General features: G+C 33.9%; 1 protein-coding gene across 1 annotated transcript in view; it reads left to right on the top strand.

Moving 5' to 3' along the window:
- The window catches only part of ANKRD50 (ankyrin repeat domain 50), a 49,559-nt gene extending 38,487 nt beyond the window's left edge, over nt 1-11,072 (top strand). Inside the window, exons 4-5 of the mRNA XM_017542745.2 lie at nt 2,611-6,161; nt 7,628-11,072. Of these exons, the coding sequence (XP_017398234.1) occupies nt 2,611-6,158 (3,548 nt within the window). The 3' untranslated portion in view covers nt 6,159-6,161; nt 7,628-11,072. The remainder of the gene's footprint in view (nt 1-2,610; nt 6,162-7,627) is intronic.
- Nucleotides 11,073-17,260: the final 6,188 nt, after the last annotated feature.

The raw sequence follows: 17,260 nt of genomic DNA, 5'->3' as shown, positions 1-17,260 counted from the left end.
AAAAAAAAAAAAAAAAAGAATATAAAATAATAGAAAAGTACTTCTATTTAGAAAAGTAAGAATAGAAAAGCAATAGGGAGGTGGTCCATTATTTCAGTAAGTCATATTTTTATTCCCCTAGAAGTTTTATTTTTCAGCCCTATCTTATAATGTTTAAAAGTGCTTTGATAGCAGAATATGGTGTGTGTTCATAATAAGAGGATTACATGTGTATTAGTCAGAAGTTATAATTTTAAAAAGTAGTATTTTCAGTACCTTAACTCAAGATACTGAAGTTGTTGATTAATAGATATTCTTAGTTCTGTTTTAATGAACAGGTAACTATTATTGGTGATGAACATAATTTCTTGAATCTAAATTCCATATTATTAAGTATTTAGATTGTGGGAGTTTTATTTTCTAAATCAGAAACACTTTGTAAATTTTCTTTTTAAAATTGTATACTTTCTTATAGAATCAATTCTATGTCCCTACTACCTCCTCTTCATTCCCCTATCAAACACTTCAGTTTTCTTTCACAGCTTTCTATTCTTGTTCCCATCTCAATGAAAAGAGCAAACTTCAAAGTCAAGCAATCAAAATTCTGATTTATCACTTTCTAGCTGTGTCACTGTGAGCAATTTATTTAAGCCTTCTAAGATTTAGGTTCCTCAGTTTTTATATAGAAATTTTTATATCACGGGCTTAACAGATGACAAAGTTATATATAATGAGTATTTAAAGTGCTGTATTAGAAATAGTTGACTCTCAATAAATGTTGTATTTTATTCCTTTCTGAAGAACCATAACTATTACTGTGGAGTTTGTCTTAATAATCTCAAGTTCAATCATGACATCTTAGTTAATTAGGTTTAAATTTTAGAGATTTATTCATAATGTGTCATGTAAATCAATCAAATAATGTAATATAAAGTATTACATTAAAGTATTACATCACTTCGGAAACCTTAAAACCCTGTATAATGTAAGATAATATTATTTCTTAAGTAATTTATTTTATTAACAATGTACTAGGTATTTCCCTTATCTAACTTAAAATTTTAAGTGAGTTGATAAAGCCAAAAGCAAATGGACACACAAAGATTTGGAGGCAAATCATCTCACATACTGGTAAAGGTAGATTGCTGTAAATTTCTAGGTATGTTTTAAACCCTACTTAGGTGAGGAGTAACTTTTTTCATAATTGAAATTTATCTTTTGAAATTATTTCTGTTGAGTAATAATTTTCTGTGTGTATACATATATATGTAAAAGTAGATTCTATTTTTATATAGATTTAGGGATATATAAATCTATATAAAAAGGGCTATATTAGGGCAACTTTGTTATTCATATTTCATTCTTGGTAGGTTGTTTCTTATTTTTCAGTAACTGTCCATTTCATCTACATTCTTAAAGTTTAGTATTACAAAATCAAATTCATCAGCTTTTTCTGGAAACCTATTATTTGTCCTTCAGTGGTCTCTTTTTCAGTCCTGTTGGCAGAGCCACAAGTTAACGTCAGCTTCGACTCCTCCTTCTCTCTTTAATTCTCCACATTCACCAAATACCATACAATCTAGCTCTTATTAAAATTTCCCAAGTCCATCGCGTTATTTTTGCTGCTGCTGCTGCAGCTGCTGCCACCACCATGGCTGTTGTTCAGGCTCAGAGTGATTTTGATCTAGAGTTTATCACACCCTCTTTAAAAAAGGTTTTGCCTTTAGTCTTGACTTGCTCCAGTTCTTCTTTGGATGTTAGAATATCCCTTCAAAGTGCAAATCTGCTCATGTTAGAGCATTGGTAAGTTCGTTCACTCAGAAGTTTTTGTTCTGTAAGATGAATACACAGTTGTCTAATAAATTCATATCTGTACATCATGATGTCATCTCCCTTCAGTCAATGAAATTATGGCTTCCTTTGAAGAAATTAAAATGAGTTTAAAATAGCTGTAGCTAGTATATTTTTAGGTTGGTTTAAATTTTATTATTTATTTTAGAGTGCTGAAGTTTTTTGACCATAATTTGGTCAAGAAGTTGGATCTTAATTGGTTCAAGCTATTTATTGATGATCTGAGATTTAGCCATTTTAATTTGATAAAATGTGTAATATGGTTTAAAGCTAATGACTGGATATTTCTAATTAGATGTAAATATTCAGTCACATAATTAAGGCTCGTTATACATTCAAGTGTATAGATGGAAATATATAAATTATTTATATGAAAAATATCCTGTAAAAAGAAACTTGTTATATCTCCTGCAGCTTTTCCCCTAATCACTTGGGAGTTCAGATAATGTTAACTGGGTGCTTTTATGGTTATGAAAGACTGCTTCTTAATTAGTATCTATTACCATGGAGTTGTGAGAGGCACCAAGCTACTAAAGGAATAAGTAGTTGGATTTGTGGGTAGGAAAATGAAATTTTTCTGCCATCAGTGTGTTTTTATGGAAAGAAAAGAAAACGGATTCACATGCTAATAGGTACTGATCTGCTTATTAGTATTAATTTATTAATTGATTGATTGATTAGTTTATATGTTGAAGACATTCTCTACATTCTCCTTGAAGATGTGGTAACTTCTATAATCCTTTTCAACTGATGACATCTACTTTTTTATTTCTTCTTTAGGTTTTCGAAAAATAAGTTTAGATGACCTTCGGAAAGCATATATTGTTAAGGATGTTCAACAGTACATTCTTCATCGTTTAGATCAAGAGGAAGCTTTGCGGCAACACCTCACAAAAGAAACTGCAGAGATGTTAAATCAACTGCACATTAAAAGCAGTGGATGCTTTCTTTACCTAGAACGGGTTCTAGATGGAGTTGTAGAAAATTTTATTATGTTAAGAGAGATTCGTGACATCCCAGGAACTCTAAATGGTTTATATCTCTGGCTATGCCAAAGACTTTTTGTAAGAAAACAATTTGCAAAGGTTCAGCCCATTTTGAATGTGATTCTTGCAGCGTGCCGACCTTTGACCGTAACGGAATTATATCATGCCGTGTGGACCAAAAACATGTCATTAACTTTGGAAGATTTTCAACGCAAGTTAGATGTCCTCTCCAAACTTCTTGTTGATGGACTAGGAAATACAAAAATATTGTTTCATTACAGTTTTGCAGAGTGGCTTCTGGATGTGAAACACTGTACTCAGAAGTATTTATGTAATGCAGCAGAAGGACACAGAATGTTGGCTATGAGTTATACCTGTCAAGCCAAGAATTTAACACCATTGGAAGCACAAGAATTTGCATTGCACTTAATTAACTCAAACTTACAATTAGAGACAGCGGAGTTAGCTCTGTGGATGATATGGAATGGTACACCTGTCAGAGATTCCCTTTCTACTTTAATACCCAAGGAACAAGAAGTGCTACAGCTGCTGGTTAAAGCTGGGGCTCATGTCAACAGTGAAGATGATCGCACATCATGCATAGTTCGACAAGCCTTAGAAAGAGAGGATTCCATTCGGACATTGTTAGATAATGGAGCTTCAGTAAATCAATGTGATTCAAATGGGAGAACATTATTGGCTAATGCCGCATATAGTGGCAGTCTTGATGTAGTCAATTTACTTGTCTCTAGGGGAGCAGATTTAGAGATAGAAGATGCTCATGGACATACACCACTCACTCTAGCAGCTAGACAAGGACATACCAAGGTGGTTAATTGTTTGATTGGGTGTGGAGCAAATATTAATCATACTGATCAAGATGGTTGGACAGCATTAAGATCTGCTGCTTGGGGTGGCCATACTGAGGTAGTTTCCGCACTACTTTATGCTGGTGTAAAAGTGGATTGTGCAGATGCTGATAGCCGAACAGCGTTGAGAGCAGCAGCATGGGGAGGACATGAGGATATTGTACTGAATTTGCTACAACATGGTGCTGAAGTGAACAAAGCTGATAATGAAGGTAGAACTGCTTTGATAGCAGCAGCATACATGGGACATAGGGAGATTGTGGAACACCTACTGGACCATGGAGCAGAAGTAAATCATGAGGACGTTGATGGCAGGACTGCACTCTCTGTAGCTGCACTTTGTGTGCCTGCAAGTAAAGGACATGCATCAGTTGTTAGCCTCTTAATCGATCGAGGTGCTGAAGTAGATCATTGTGATAAAGATGGCATGACTCCACTGCTGGTAGCTGCCTATGAAGGACATGTTGATGTGGTTGACTTGCTTCTAGAAGGGGGAGCAGATGTAGATCACACAGATAACAATGGTCGTACACCCCTCTTAGCAGCAGCTTCTATGGGTCATGCATCAGTTGTAAATACACTTTTGTTTTGGGGTGCAGCTGTGGATAGTATTGATAGTGAAGGTAGGACAGTCCTCAGTATAGCTTCAGCACAAGGAAATGTTGAAGTGGTACGTACTCTACTGGATAGAGGGTTAGATGAAAATCACAGAGATGATGCTGGATGGACACCTTTGCACATGGCAGCTTTTGAAGGGCACAGATTAATATGTGAAGCACTTATTGAACAAGGTGCTAGAACAAATGAGATTGACAATGATGGACGAATCCCTTTCATATTAGCGTCACAAGAGGGTCATTATGATTGTGTTCAAATATTATTGGAAAACAAATCCAACATTGATCAAAGAGGTTATGATGGAAGAAATGCACTGAGGGTTGCAGCATTAGAAGGGCACCGGGACATTGTTGAATTGCTTTTTAGCCATGGTGCTGATGTTAACTGCAAAGATGCTGATGGTAGGCCCACACTTTATATCTTGGCCTTAGAAAATCAACTTACAATGGCTGAATATTTTTTAGAAAATGGCGCCAATGTAGAAGCAAGCGATGCTGAAGGAAGGACAGCACTTCATGTCTCCTGTTGGCAAGGCCATATGGAAATGGTGCAGGTTCTGATAGCCTACCATGCTGATGTCAATGCTGCAGACAACGAAAAGCGCTCTGCTTTGCAATCTGCAGCCTGGCAGGGCCATGTAAAAGTGGTTCAGCTTCTGATTGAGCATGGTGCTATAGTTGACCATACATGTAACCAAGGTGCAACTGCACTCTGTATTGCAGCCCAGGAAGGGCACATTGATGTTGTGCAGGTCTTATTAGAGCATGGTGCTGATCCAAACCATGCTGATCAATTTGGACGCACTGCTATGCGTGTTGCAGCCAAAAATGGACATTCTCAAATAATTAAATTATTAGAAAAATACGGTGCATCTAGTTTGAATGGCTGTTCCCCATCTCCTGTTCACACGATGGAGCAGAAACCTCTACAGTCAGTGTCTTCAAAAATGCAGTCATTAACAATTAAATCAAATAGCTCTGGTAGTACTGGTGGAGGGGATATGCAGCCTTCATTACGTGGTTTACCTAATGGGCCAGCTCATGCATTTAGTTCTCCTTCAGAATCTCCAGATTCTACAGTTGACCGGCAGAAGTCATCACTGTCAAATAATTCCCTGAAAAGCTCAAAAAATTCATCTTTGAGAACTACTTCTTCCACAGCAACAGCTCAAACAGTGCCAATTGATAGTTTTCATAACTTGTCATTTACAGAACAAATTCAGCAACATTCATTGCCACGCAGTAGAAGCCGACAGTCAATTGTTTCCCCATCTTCCACAACACAGTCCTTAGGACAGAGTCATAATTCACCGAGTAGTGAGTTTGAGTGGAGTCAAGTAAAGCCCAGTTTGAAGTCAACTAAGGCCAATAAAGGGGGGAAATCAGAAAATTCTGCCAAGTCTGGATCAGCTGGGAAAAAAGCAAAGCAAAGTAATTCGTCACAGCCAAAGGTTTTAGAATATGAAATGACTCAGTTTGATAAAAGAGTACATGTAGCCAAATCCGGGACTACTGCACCACCTAAACAAATGCCAGCAGAATCTCAATGCAAAATGATGATACCTTCAGCTCAGCAGGAAATTGGTCGATCTCAACAGCAGTTTCTTATTCACCAACAAAGTGGAGAACAGAAGAAGAGAAACGGAATAATGACAAATCCAAATTATCATCTTCAGAGCAACCAGGTTTTTCTTGGTAGGGTTTCAGTCCCACGAACAATGCAAGATAGAGGGCATCAGGAAGTGTTGGAGGGATACCCTTCCTCAGAGACGGAATTAAGCCTTAAACAAGCTCTAAAGCTTCAGATTGAAGGTTCTGACCCAAGCTTCAACTACAAAAAAGAAACACCATTATAAAAGGTAATATTTTGTCAACATAAAGAGTGAAAAACAAAAGTATAGTTCCGTCTACTTGGAATGCTCTTTTCCCTGGTCACAAGACTGATTCCCTCAGTTAATCTACTCAAATGTCATCTGGGCCAGACCTTCCTCATCACCCCTTAACATCAGAATTCTCCTGCCTCTGGCACTCCTTTTCCCCTTTCCTGCATTATGTTATCCAAAGGACTTATTATTTAAAATACTTTAGATGTTTTATTTATTATGCTTATTTTTCTCTTCTGACCTTAAAATACAGTATTTGTGAAGGTAGGAAGGTAGAAATTTTTATCTGTTTTGTTCATTACTGTATTTAATGTACTTGAAATAGTGCTTGGACCTATGTTAGTTTCCCAGTAAAAATCTGTTGAATAAGTGAACAAACTAATGAATGAATATACTACAGTACGTATGGATCCCAGATTAAGAATTCTTTCCTATTCTGTTATTTCCTCCTCTTAAAAGATCTTTGATGGTGGCAGAGGGAGGAGCTGTTTCTGTAATACTTATGTTTTTTTTGGTTTGAACACAATAATGTCATTAGAGCTTAGTTGATAGTAAATATTAATTTCATTCCTTTTCATCCAGAAAGAGTCAAAAATTTAATCAGTAGTAGATAATTTTTATGATGACAGATCTCTTGAGAATCTTCCAAGTAATGTTTTCACACATAAGGCATAGATGTGAAAAATGGTAAATGGATTTTTTGCAATATTGGTATTCAGGGCACTTTATACCTAGATAAAATAGTCATATTTATTAAATAAAAACATTTTTTTCTCCTCCCCATGACAAAGATGCTTCATTCATAATATAGAGAATGTTAGTAGAAAAGTAGGTATGTAAGTTTTATATTTTATATACTTTTTTAGAAGCACATTTCTTATATTGGAGATGAATCTGAAGATTGTCTTAGGGATCATCCCTAGCTTACACTGCAACTATATTTATGCCACTTCATTTAATGACTTTTCTTCCTCTAACAAAATTATACTCTTTCCTTTTTTGCTACTTCTGTCTTTTTAAATATATTTTAGGAATATAATAGGTGAAACATTATAGATTAATTCCCTATATTTTCTAATAATAAACACTTTTCAATGTGAATCTTGGGGTGACCAGTCAAATATCATTCAAAAATAATTTGAACAAAGTAGTTGATTTATTCCCCAAATGTGTTTCATTTTTAAAATAATTAGTTCTGATGATATAAGCTGTCAGCTCTCATGATATCTGTTGTAAAGTATAAATACATATTAAAAATGAAACACTAGAATTAAGGTAAACATTTTGTGGAATTTTAGAAGTGGCTTATAAGTTACTTTGTGCTTTTTGTGGTAAACATATAGATATATAGAGATAAATGTATTATGTAAAGTTTATAAATGATATGTAGCTATATAATATAATGTAGAAATTAATTATTTGTTTTTTAACTTTTGCATTAGTTTCCTGTTCTGTGAAACAGAAGACATTGTGACTGGAGTGGTTCTTCAGCTACTGGATGGATACATGCCTGTTGATTTGCTGAAAAAAAAAAAANAAGAAGAATGTGATATCTGCAGTACAGTTACCTTAATTACTGTAATGTGCCTAAATAGTAAGGCTGCCTTCTCAATGTAACCCTCTGTGCTTAAAAAATTTCATTTTTTGTGCTTTGTATTCACTACACAGGAATAAGCACTTTTCAAAAATGCAGATACATACTGCAGTTCCCTGATAAAAGCTGAAAAGAAAAATTGAGTATTTTAAGATTTGATAAAATGTGCATGTGCCATGGTCAAATATATATGAAAAGGCAGTGTTCCTTGTATTTATTTTTTTTCTTTTTGTGGCAAAAGAAACTTAAACATACTGTTTCAGTCACACTGCATTGTAGTGTATGGCCTGTTTCTTGTATCTTTAAAAATGTTGTTCAATAAAACAAATCTTGCAACTGTTTTATGTTCACTCCACCTTCAGCATTGTATAAAAATCAGTTTCTATATAAATATCACATTGAAATAAAAACTGATTTCTTGGCAGATTAAAAAATATATTTTTTAGTAGTTTAGGGAGCTGCTTTAAGTAGTTTAAATCTGGATTTTTCCCAGTAGAATTCTTCTCATCTCTGGCTAAACGTGTCAGAGCAAACAACAAACCAGTCTGTAGGCAGAACAAAGTCCTATTTCATCCACTGGGATACAATTTCACCTTCCATTCACTTTGTCATTCCACCTCTAAGAAGACAGACTATCATTCCTGAGGCATGAAAATTCTCAGGGATAAAGCCGTGCCTCAGTCACATGTGTGTGCAGAGAGAAATGCACCTGTCTATCTGAGGGTAGATTTTTGATCCCTGAACAATTCATTGACTAAACTGACCTCTTCCTCCTGGCTAAATAAATTCATTTTGCTGGCTTCTCTCTCAGCTGTTTCTGTTTTGTAAATTGCTGCATGACCAAAATAGCCCCACTCAAAATCAATTGGATTAATTTTAATGGTTTGGTTGGATGAATATTCTTGATGAATATAAAATGTGCTGTCCTTCACAGATGACACAACTCACCTGTCAATCATAGCACATGTGTACTTTTTATTGTTACTTAAAATAATAGTCATGGATTTGCACTTTCCTATCCTCATACTCTTTCCTGTTTTATTCTTTGTACAATTGCATGCAGGAGGGCTGGATGCCAGGGTTAAGATAAATTCATGACAAGGAAGGTTAAATAGGTTCAAATGAGCATGTGACCCACAGCCTTAATCTCCTTACTCTTAAATCAATGGAGCTATAGCTTAGATGGGTCATTTGTATGTCTGGAAAAGTTGTCACAACAGTTTAAAAGCCAAGATTCTGGATTTGATCTTAGAATGGGCCTGCTAATCTTTTAGAACCCAGAAATTCTGTTCTTTTCATGTACTGTTGATAAGGAGGAATGAGGAAAGAGAATTTGGAGATTCAGCACAAAACCATTGCTACTTCTAGAACAAAATCTTTAGAATATATCCTAGTAACAAAGGTCAGTAATGTCATCTTCATATATGAAGGACACATGTGATACATTGTTTGTGGAAATAGAAATGTATAATTATGATAAATTGTTTCACATGAATCTTACTGTAAGGCTTTCTTGCTTTTATTTTTTAAAGTCAGCAAAACTCATTTGTCTGTCATCTATAAGTCATAGTGAGGACTACAAGATAAGTTGATAAGTTCAATTGATATTAAGGTGACATGGCAATATTAATAACTCAAATGTGAATGTTTCAAGTATTGAATTCTTGTCCCTATGGGACATTTATTAAATACACTTAATAGGACTCTTGCAAAGTAGCCTTAAAAGTGTTAATGAGTCTATTAATAAATATGAACACATACTATTATTAGAACCAACTTTACTCATATCTCAAATACAGTACATTTACATTACTGTAGAGGATGAAGCTCTAATTTCTATTACATGTATTTTTCTTTAGAAAGAGAACCCTGAAAGCTGCCAGTTTTTCTATTAACTTTGAATTATTGAAATTGTATTTATTTAATTTTATTATTTTTACAAAATTGCACCTTGTGGCCAAAGGGCAAAGATACGACATTGCATAAGGGATTTATGTTTTTCAAAGAGCTAAATGTTTTCATATCCATACTATATACACTTGAAACAGTTGGTAGGAAGAGCACCTATTGGAAAAATATGATATTCAAATGTAAGTATTCCTCGGGATGTTTTTATATAAATTATGTTTTGGAATAGAACATACATGACTTTGAGTTAGGATAAGGGTGATAGGATGGGTGCTGGAGATGCCCTGCTTTGCTTATTTGTTTCTGTGGGGGATTTAATATTATAAATGAAAATGGCTTCTGCTCCATTAAAAATAAAAATTGTCCTCTAAATATAAAACTCCTTAATAGATATTTTTGAAACTAAAATCTTTAAATTTTATATATCAGCTCTTGCCACTTCACAACTATGATGCCATGTGCTTATAACATTTTTATAGCATTCTGTCTGTGTCTATTCCCTAAATATCATGAGTTCATAATAAGGAAAATGAGAAAAATACAGTGATGAAATAAAAACCTGAATGTTTCTAAGAAAGGTTTTGGAAGAAAAAATGACCTGAAATCAGTGTGTACTGCAAAGTACAGCCAATATTTTTTGTTCTTTGTCTTTACCCCACCCTCATTGGAATTCTCACCAAAAATAGTTTGATACTTAAAAAACAGAAGTAAATTCTTTTCTCAGTATTGTTTTGGCTATGCAAATATTTGTTTTGCTTAATGTCCTCCATTTACACTTAGCAAATATAGTTGCAAACAAATGCCTTCTTTTTATTTTTCCCTTGGTTTGGGGTATGTAAATAGCCTAAAATGTACATTGAATTTCACATTGTAAAATTTTATTTTATTCCTTGTATGATATTACTCAAAAAATCCCTATGTATATGAAAGTGCATAATAAATATATTTGCTTTACAGAGAAGATCTTGTTTTAATTTTATCCTTGAACCAGTAGAACATGCATGATATGCGTATGGAAAAAACAACTGTTAGTTGTTTTAAGCTATTATTTTAAATCCTCAGCAAATGAATTTGGAAATATTTTACAAAGAAGAAAATGAAATATAACACTGTCCAAAGGAAGGTAGAAAAACAAAAAGATTTAGTGTTTATATCGTCCTAAGCCTTTTTAAGGACTTAACGTTCTTTTTCCCCCTGTGACTGATTATATACTATATCACACCATGTCAGGTTTTGTGCATTTTGAGAATTGCAGTAATCCAATAAATTCTGTACATGTGTGCTCCTTCATCATCAGAATATTATGGCCATCTTATGGTGGATATTTTGGGAGTTATTGCAAACATGGTCATTCATTTTATAAATAAAATTTGTGTGTTTCTTCACTCAGTAAACTTGAGTCACTTCTTCATGACCTTCTCTTTCCCTGACCAGAACACAGCATACATATACTGTATGTGTATACACACACACACAAATGGCTTTTCGAATCTGTGGGTTCCACATCCCTGGATGCAACCCAACCAATCTCAGATCAAAAATATTCAGGAAAAAAACTCTAAAGTTCTGAGAAACAAAAATTTGCTATGTGCCAAGTACTACCTTGAGTCCACCTGAATGAAGTGATGTGTAGGCGTTGTATTAGGTATTTTAAGTAATCTAGAGCTTATTTAAAGTGTACAGGAGGATATGCATAGGTTATATATAAATGCTCTGCCAATTCATATAAGGGACTTGAGTGTCTGAGGATTTTGGTATCCAAGAGGAGTCCTGAAAACAATCTCCCTATGTTTATTAAGGAATGACTATGCTATTACCCCAAAGAGAGATTTCTAAAAAGACCAGCAAGGTATCTTCTGTACAATCATTTCATGAAGATTATAGTGTTCTGCAGTCATTCCCTTATGTTTTTATACATTTGTTGAATTAATATAAATCTTACTCTAAAAAATTAGTAATATGACAAAATGTATTTAAGCACAAATGTGTGGTATAAACAGAAGAATTTAAAAACAGCCTGGTAGCTAAATAAACTTACATGGAGTTTTCTAGCTAATGATCCAAGGAAATGCACTGTGAGAACTTGGTGATGACTAATGTTTTCACTCCTTTGCCCTAGCAATTAGAAGGATTCCAACTACAGTTGTCCCACTGGATCCTGGGTGGCTTGGTTCCAGGAACCCAGATGAATAGTAAAATCCGTGTGTGCTCAAGTCCCACAGTCGACCTTCTGTATTTGCAGATTCTGCATCTCTCCAATACTGTATTTTCCATCTGTGACTGGAAGAATCTGTAGATGTGGAATCCGCAGATAGGAAGGGTTGAATGTAGTAGTGGTTAGATATACTCTGAGGATTATGTTGTGGAATCTCTTGGAAAAATTCATTTATGGTGCAAATATTTGCGCCAATCTTATTTTCAAGATATGGCCTCTGCTTGCTAGTCCTGCTTTTATAGTAAAAGTATAATTATGCAATATTAAAATTATTTGAAATTTACTCATATTTACATTTCCACTTTTAATTTCTCACTATTATTACCATACTGGCAAAATTTAGCTAAGTTCTGAGGGCCATATTCTTAGAAGAATATATTTGTAATGTTTCTAAGACCCCTGTGTGCCTACATTTTTTAGTCATTATTGGATTTTAAGTGTGAACATTGATAATGGTATATCCCAATAGAATTGAAGCTACATTTTAATGGGTATGTCTATTACTCCCATTTCATTTGTAAAGTTACATTGAACTCTTAACATAGATACTTAGGAAAATACACAAATTCTAAATTGCTATGCTATAAATTTTTATAAATTGAACAAACCTATTTATCACCTGGATCAAGATGTTGGTTATAACTATAATCTCAGAAACCTATCTTGCCACTTCCAGACATGACCCCCAAGAAAGAAAGCCATGCTTCTGACTTTCATTACCATTAGTATTAACTTTTTTTTTTAAACTTCACATTAATGGAATCAAACAATATGTCTTTTTTGTACTGGTTTCTTTCCCTTAATGTTATGATTATGAAATTCGTTTACACTGTTTTCTTTGTCCTTTTTTGAATTGTTGCATAGTATTCCATTGTGTGAATATACCATATTTTAAAAAAAATTGTTATTATTATACTTTAAGTTCTGGAGTACATGTGCAGAACATACAGGTTTGTTACATAGGTATACATGTGACATGGTGGTTTGCTGCATCCATCACCTTGTCATCTACATTAGGTATTTCTCCTAATGCTATGCTTCTCCTAGGCCCCCACCCCCCAAACAGGCCCCAGTGTGTGATGTTCCCCTCTCTGTGTCCATGTGTTCTCATTGTTCAACTCCCATTTATGAGTGAGAACATGTAGTGTCTGTTTTTCTGATCTTGTGTTAGTTTGCTGAGAATGATGGTTTCCAGCTTTGTCTATGTCCCTGCAAAGGAAAGGAACTTGTCCTTTTTTATGGCTACATAGTATTCTGTGGTGTATATGGTGTCATATTTTCTTTATCCACTCTATTATCAATGGGCATTTGGGTTGGTTCCAAGTCTTTGCTATTGTGAACAGTGACACAAAACATATGTGTGCATATGTCTATATAATAGAATGATTTACAATCCTTTGGGTATATGTCCAGTAAAGGGATTCTTTAGCAATTGCCACACTGTCTTCCACAATGTTTGAACTAATATATTCCCCCCAGCAGTGTAAAAGCATTCCTATTTCTCCACATCCTCTCCAGCATCTGCTGTCTCCTGACTTTTTGATGATTGCCATTCTAACTGGTGTGAGATGGTATCTCATTGTGGTTTTGATTTGCATTTATCTAATGACCAATGATGATGAGCTCTTTTTCATATGTTTGTTGGCCAAAAAATGTCTTCCTTTGAGACATTCCTTTGTTCATATCCTCCGCCCATTTTTTCATGGGGTTGTTTTTTTCTTGCAAATTTGTTTAAGTTCTTTGTAAATTCTGGATACTATCCCTTTTTGAAATACATGTTACTACTAACGGACATTTGCATTTTTTTCAGTTTGGGGGCCTTAAGAATACTGCAGGTAATAACAATATAGTTGTTATCTGTGTGTATATATTTCTTTTTAATAATATAAATGAAATTACTGGATTTTAGGGTATGTGTGTGATGAGCTTTAATAGATAGTGCCCAATAGTTTTCTCAAGTGGTTTTATTAACTTTTACTCTCTATTGCTCTACATCTTATTTGGAATTTAATTTTCTTCTTTTCTTTTTATTTTCTTAATTCTATTTGGTTCTATACTAGTATTACCTTGAGATTTGAATTTGCATTTCCCAGATGACTAATGAATCAGCCAATTTTGCATATGATTTTTGTCCATTTGGATATCTTATCTTGTCGAGAAATTTGCACATTTTTTCCCCTGGAGTTTCTTGGCTTGTAGAAATGCTTTTATATTTTGGATTTAAGTCATTTTATAGCATATGCAATGCAAATGTCTTCTCAGATTCTGTGCTTTGTCATTTCACTCTCATAATGACATATTTTGATAAACAAAAATTCTTATTTAATCTAGTCTTTTTAGCAGTTATGAGTTTTATGTCCTATTGTATAAAAATTACCTATTCCAAGGTCATGATGATGTTCTTTTGTTTTCTTAACATAGCTTTTACTTTTCTTAATTATCAAATTAATCCAGCATTATTTTTTGAACAGTTATCTGTCACTGCATTTTAGTGGTAGCTTTGTTATAAATCAGGTACTTTTATATATGTTGGTCTTTTTGTCCTTCCTTGAGCCAATATTATATCCACTTAATCACTGTAGCTTTATAGTAAGTTTAATATCTGATAGTATAAATTCTTCCACTTTTTCCTTCAAGATTGCCTTGGCTTTTTTTTTTTTTTTTTTTCTTTTGGCCTTCTGCTTTCTATAGAACTTTATAATAGGTGTCTCAATTATTATTTTTTTTTAAATCTGATATTTTGATTAGGATTGCACTGAATCTAAAGATAAATGTGAGGTTGGGTGAATTGATTTGTTTATATTAATATCTTTAGTCTTCCAGTCAATAAAGTTGTCATATCCTTCACTGATTTAGATCCTCTTTACCTTAAGTAGTGTTTCATATTAGGTTGGTGCAAAAGTAATTGCGGTTCTTGTCATTAAAAGTAGTAAAAAAACCTCAGTTACATTTTGTACCAATCTAATAGTTTTCTGTGTAGAAGTATGTGTTTCTATTCACTGTATTCCTGGGTAATTTGTTGCTTATTGATGCTGTTGTAAATAATATTTTTATTTAATTTTCTATTCATTTCTGATATATAGAAATATAGTTTATTTAAACATTGAGTGTATTCAAAAATCTTGAAGAATTTATTTTTTAACTGAAGTATAACTTGCATACACAAAAATTCACCATTGAAACTACAGCTTAATGAGTTTTGACAAGTTGTACAATGTAATTATTACCACAATTGAGATATAGAATATTTCTATCACCTCAAAACATCTTTTTGTTCCCCTTTGAAATCAATTTTCTCCTCTTACCCCCGGCCTCTGTTAACCACTGGTTTCATTTCTTAATAGTTTTATCTTTTTAGAGATGCCATATAAGTGAAATTATATAATAAACAGGCAATTGTGCCTGGCTTATTTTACTTAGCATAGTGCTTTTGGGATGCACCCATGTTATAACATGTATGAGTAGAATGACTTTCTAATTCTGAGTATTCTGTATTCCACTGTAAGCTTATACCACAATTTGTTTATCCATTCACAAGTTCATAGTATTTGAGTTGTTTCCAGTTGTTGGCTAGTATGAATGATGCTTCTGTAAGAATTTGCATTTAGATATTTATATCAATATGTGATTTCATTTGTCTTGGGCAATACCTAGGAGTGGGATTCCTGGGTTGCTAGGTATATAGTTAAAATTTATAAGAAACTGACAAAACCTTTTCAAAAATAGGTGTACCATTTTGCATTCTCACCAGGAATGGAAGAGATTTTCTTTCTCCACATTTTCACACACAGGGTATTGTCAGTCTTTTTTGTTGAAATTTTAATTTAGATGACTGTATATTCACATGCAATCATAAGAAATAATACAAAGAGATCCCAGAGACCTTCTATACCCTTTACCCAGTTTTCTCCCATGGTGACAACTTGCAAAACTACAGAACATCATAGCCAGTATGTTAACATTGACAATATCCACTCATCTTATTCAGAGTTCTCCAGTTTTACTTGTACTCATTTGTGTTTGTGTGTGCGTGGTGTGTGTGTGTGTGTGGGGGGACTAATACATAGTTCTATTCAATTTTACCACATATATAGGTTCCTGACTCTACATAGTAGTCAAAATACATAACAGTTCCATGACTACAAGTAGCCTTCTTGTTGCCTTTTGATAACCTTACTCAACTGAGATATAGAATGTTTCCATCACCTCAAAATGTTTTTTGTGCCCCTTTCCTCCCCAACCCATTCACTCCTTTCCCCTGGCAACAACTATTCTAGTCTCTATTTTTATAATTGTATCATTTAAAACATGTTATATAAATGGAGTCACAGAGTATGTAATCTTTTGGATTGGCTTTTTTACTCTGAACTCCCTTGAGATTTACCCAACTTTTGTTTATCATTGGTGATCTTTTTTTATATTGCTGAGTAGTATTCCACAGTATGTATCACAGTTTATTGAACCATTCACCATTGATGGACATGCGATCTGTTTCCAGTTTTGTGCTATTATGAATAAAGCTGGTATCACCATTTGTATGTAGGTTTTTATGTGAACCTAAGTTATTTTCTGGGATAAATGTTCAAGAGTGTAAATATTGAGTCACATGATAATTGCGTGTTTAGTTTTATAAGAAATGAACTTTTCATGATTGGCTGTATCACTTTGTATTTTCACTAGCAATTTATAAATGCTCCAATTTCTTCATATCCTTGCCAGCATTTAGTATTGTCATTATTTTCTGTCTCTGCCATTCTCGTGTATAGTGATATGTGGTTACAGTTTTAATTTGTATTTTCCTAGTGATTAATGATGTTGAACATTTCTCCATGAGTCTATTTGCCATCTATGTATCCTCTTCAGTGAAATGTTTGTATCTTTTTAACTTCGCAATTGGATTGTTTTGTTGGTTTGTTTTTACTGTAAAGTTTTGAAAGTTAGATATTATAGATACTAGTTGTCCGTCAGATGCATAGTTTGCAAATATTTTCTCAGTTTTGTCTTTTTATTTTGTCTCTCGTCTTTTTATTTTCTTCATCTAGTCTTTTGCAGAGCAAAAAGATGTGGTTCAGTTTTTCTATAATGACTTATGCTTTTTGTGTCACATATAAGAACTCTTTGCCTAGCCATGGACCCCAAATTTTTACTCTTTTTTCTAAATGTTTTTCAGTTTTGTTTGTTTGTTGTTCTTCCTGTTGTTGTTTCTGAGAGGGTGTCTCGCTCTGTTACAGGCTGTCATGCAGTGGCATGATCTTGGCTCACTGCGACCTCTGCTTTCCGGGTTCAAGTGATTCTCCTGCCTCTACCTCCCCAGTAGCCGGGACTACAGGCATGCACCACCACTTTGCACAGCTAATT

The sequence above is a fragment of the Cebus imitator genome, unplaced genomic scaffold (genome assembly GCF_001604975.1).
Source record: "Cebus imitator isolate Cc_AM_T3 unplaced genomic scaffold, Cebus_imitator-1.0 Scaffold146, whole genome shotgun sequence".
NCBI classification, from domain to species: Eukaryota; Metazoa; Chordata; class Mammalia; order Primates; family Cebidae; genus Cebus; species Cebus imitator.
Note: the sequence above shows the minus strand (reverse complement) of the source record. Positions and strands in the feature narration are given on the sequence as shown.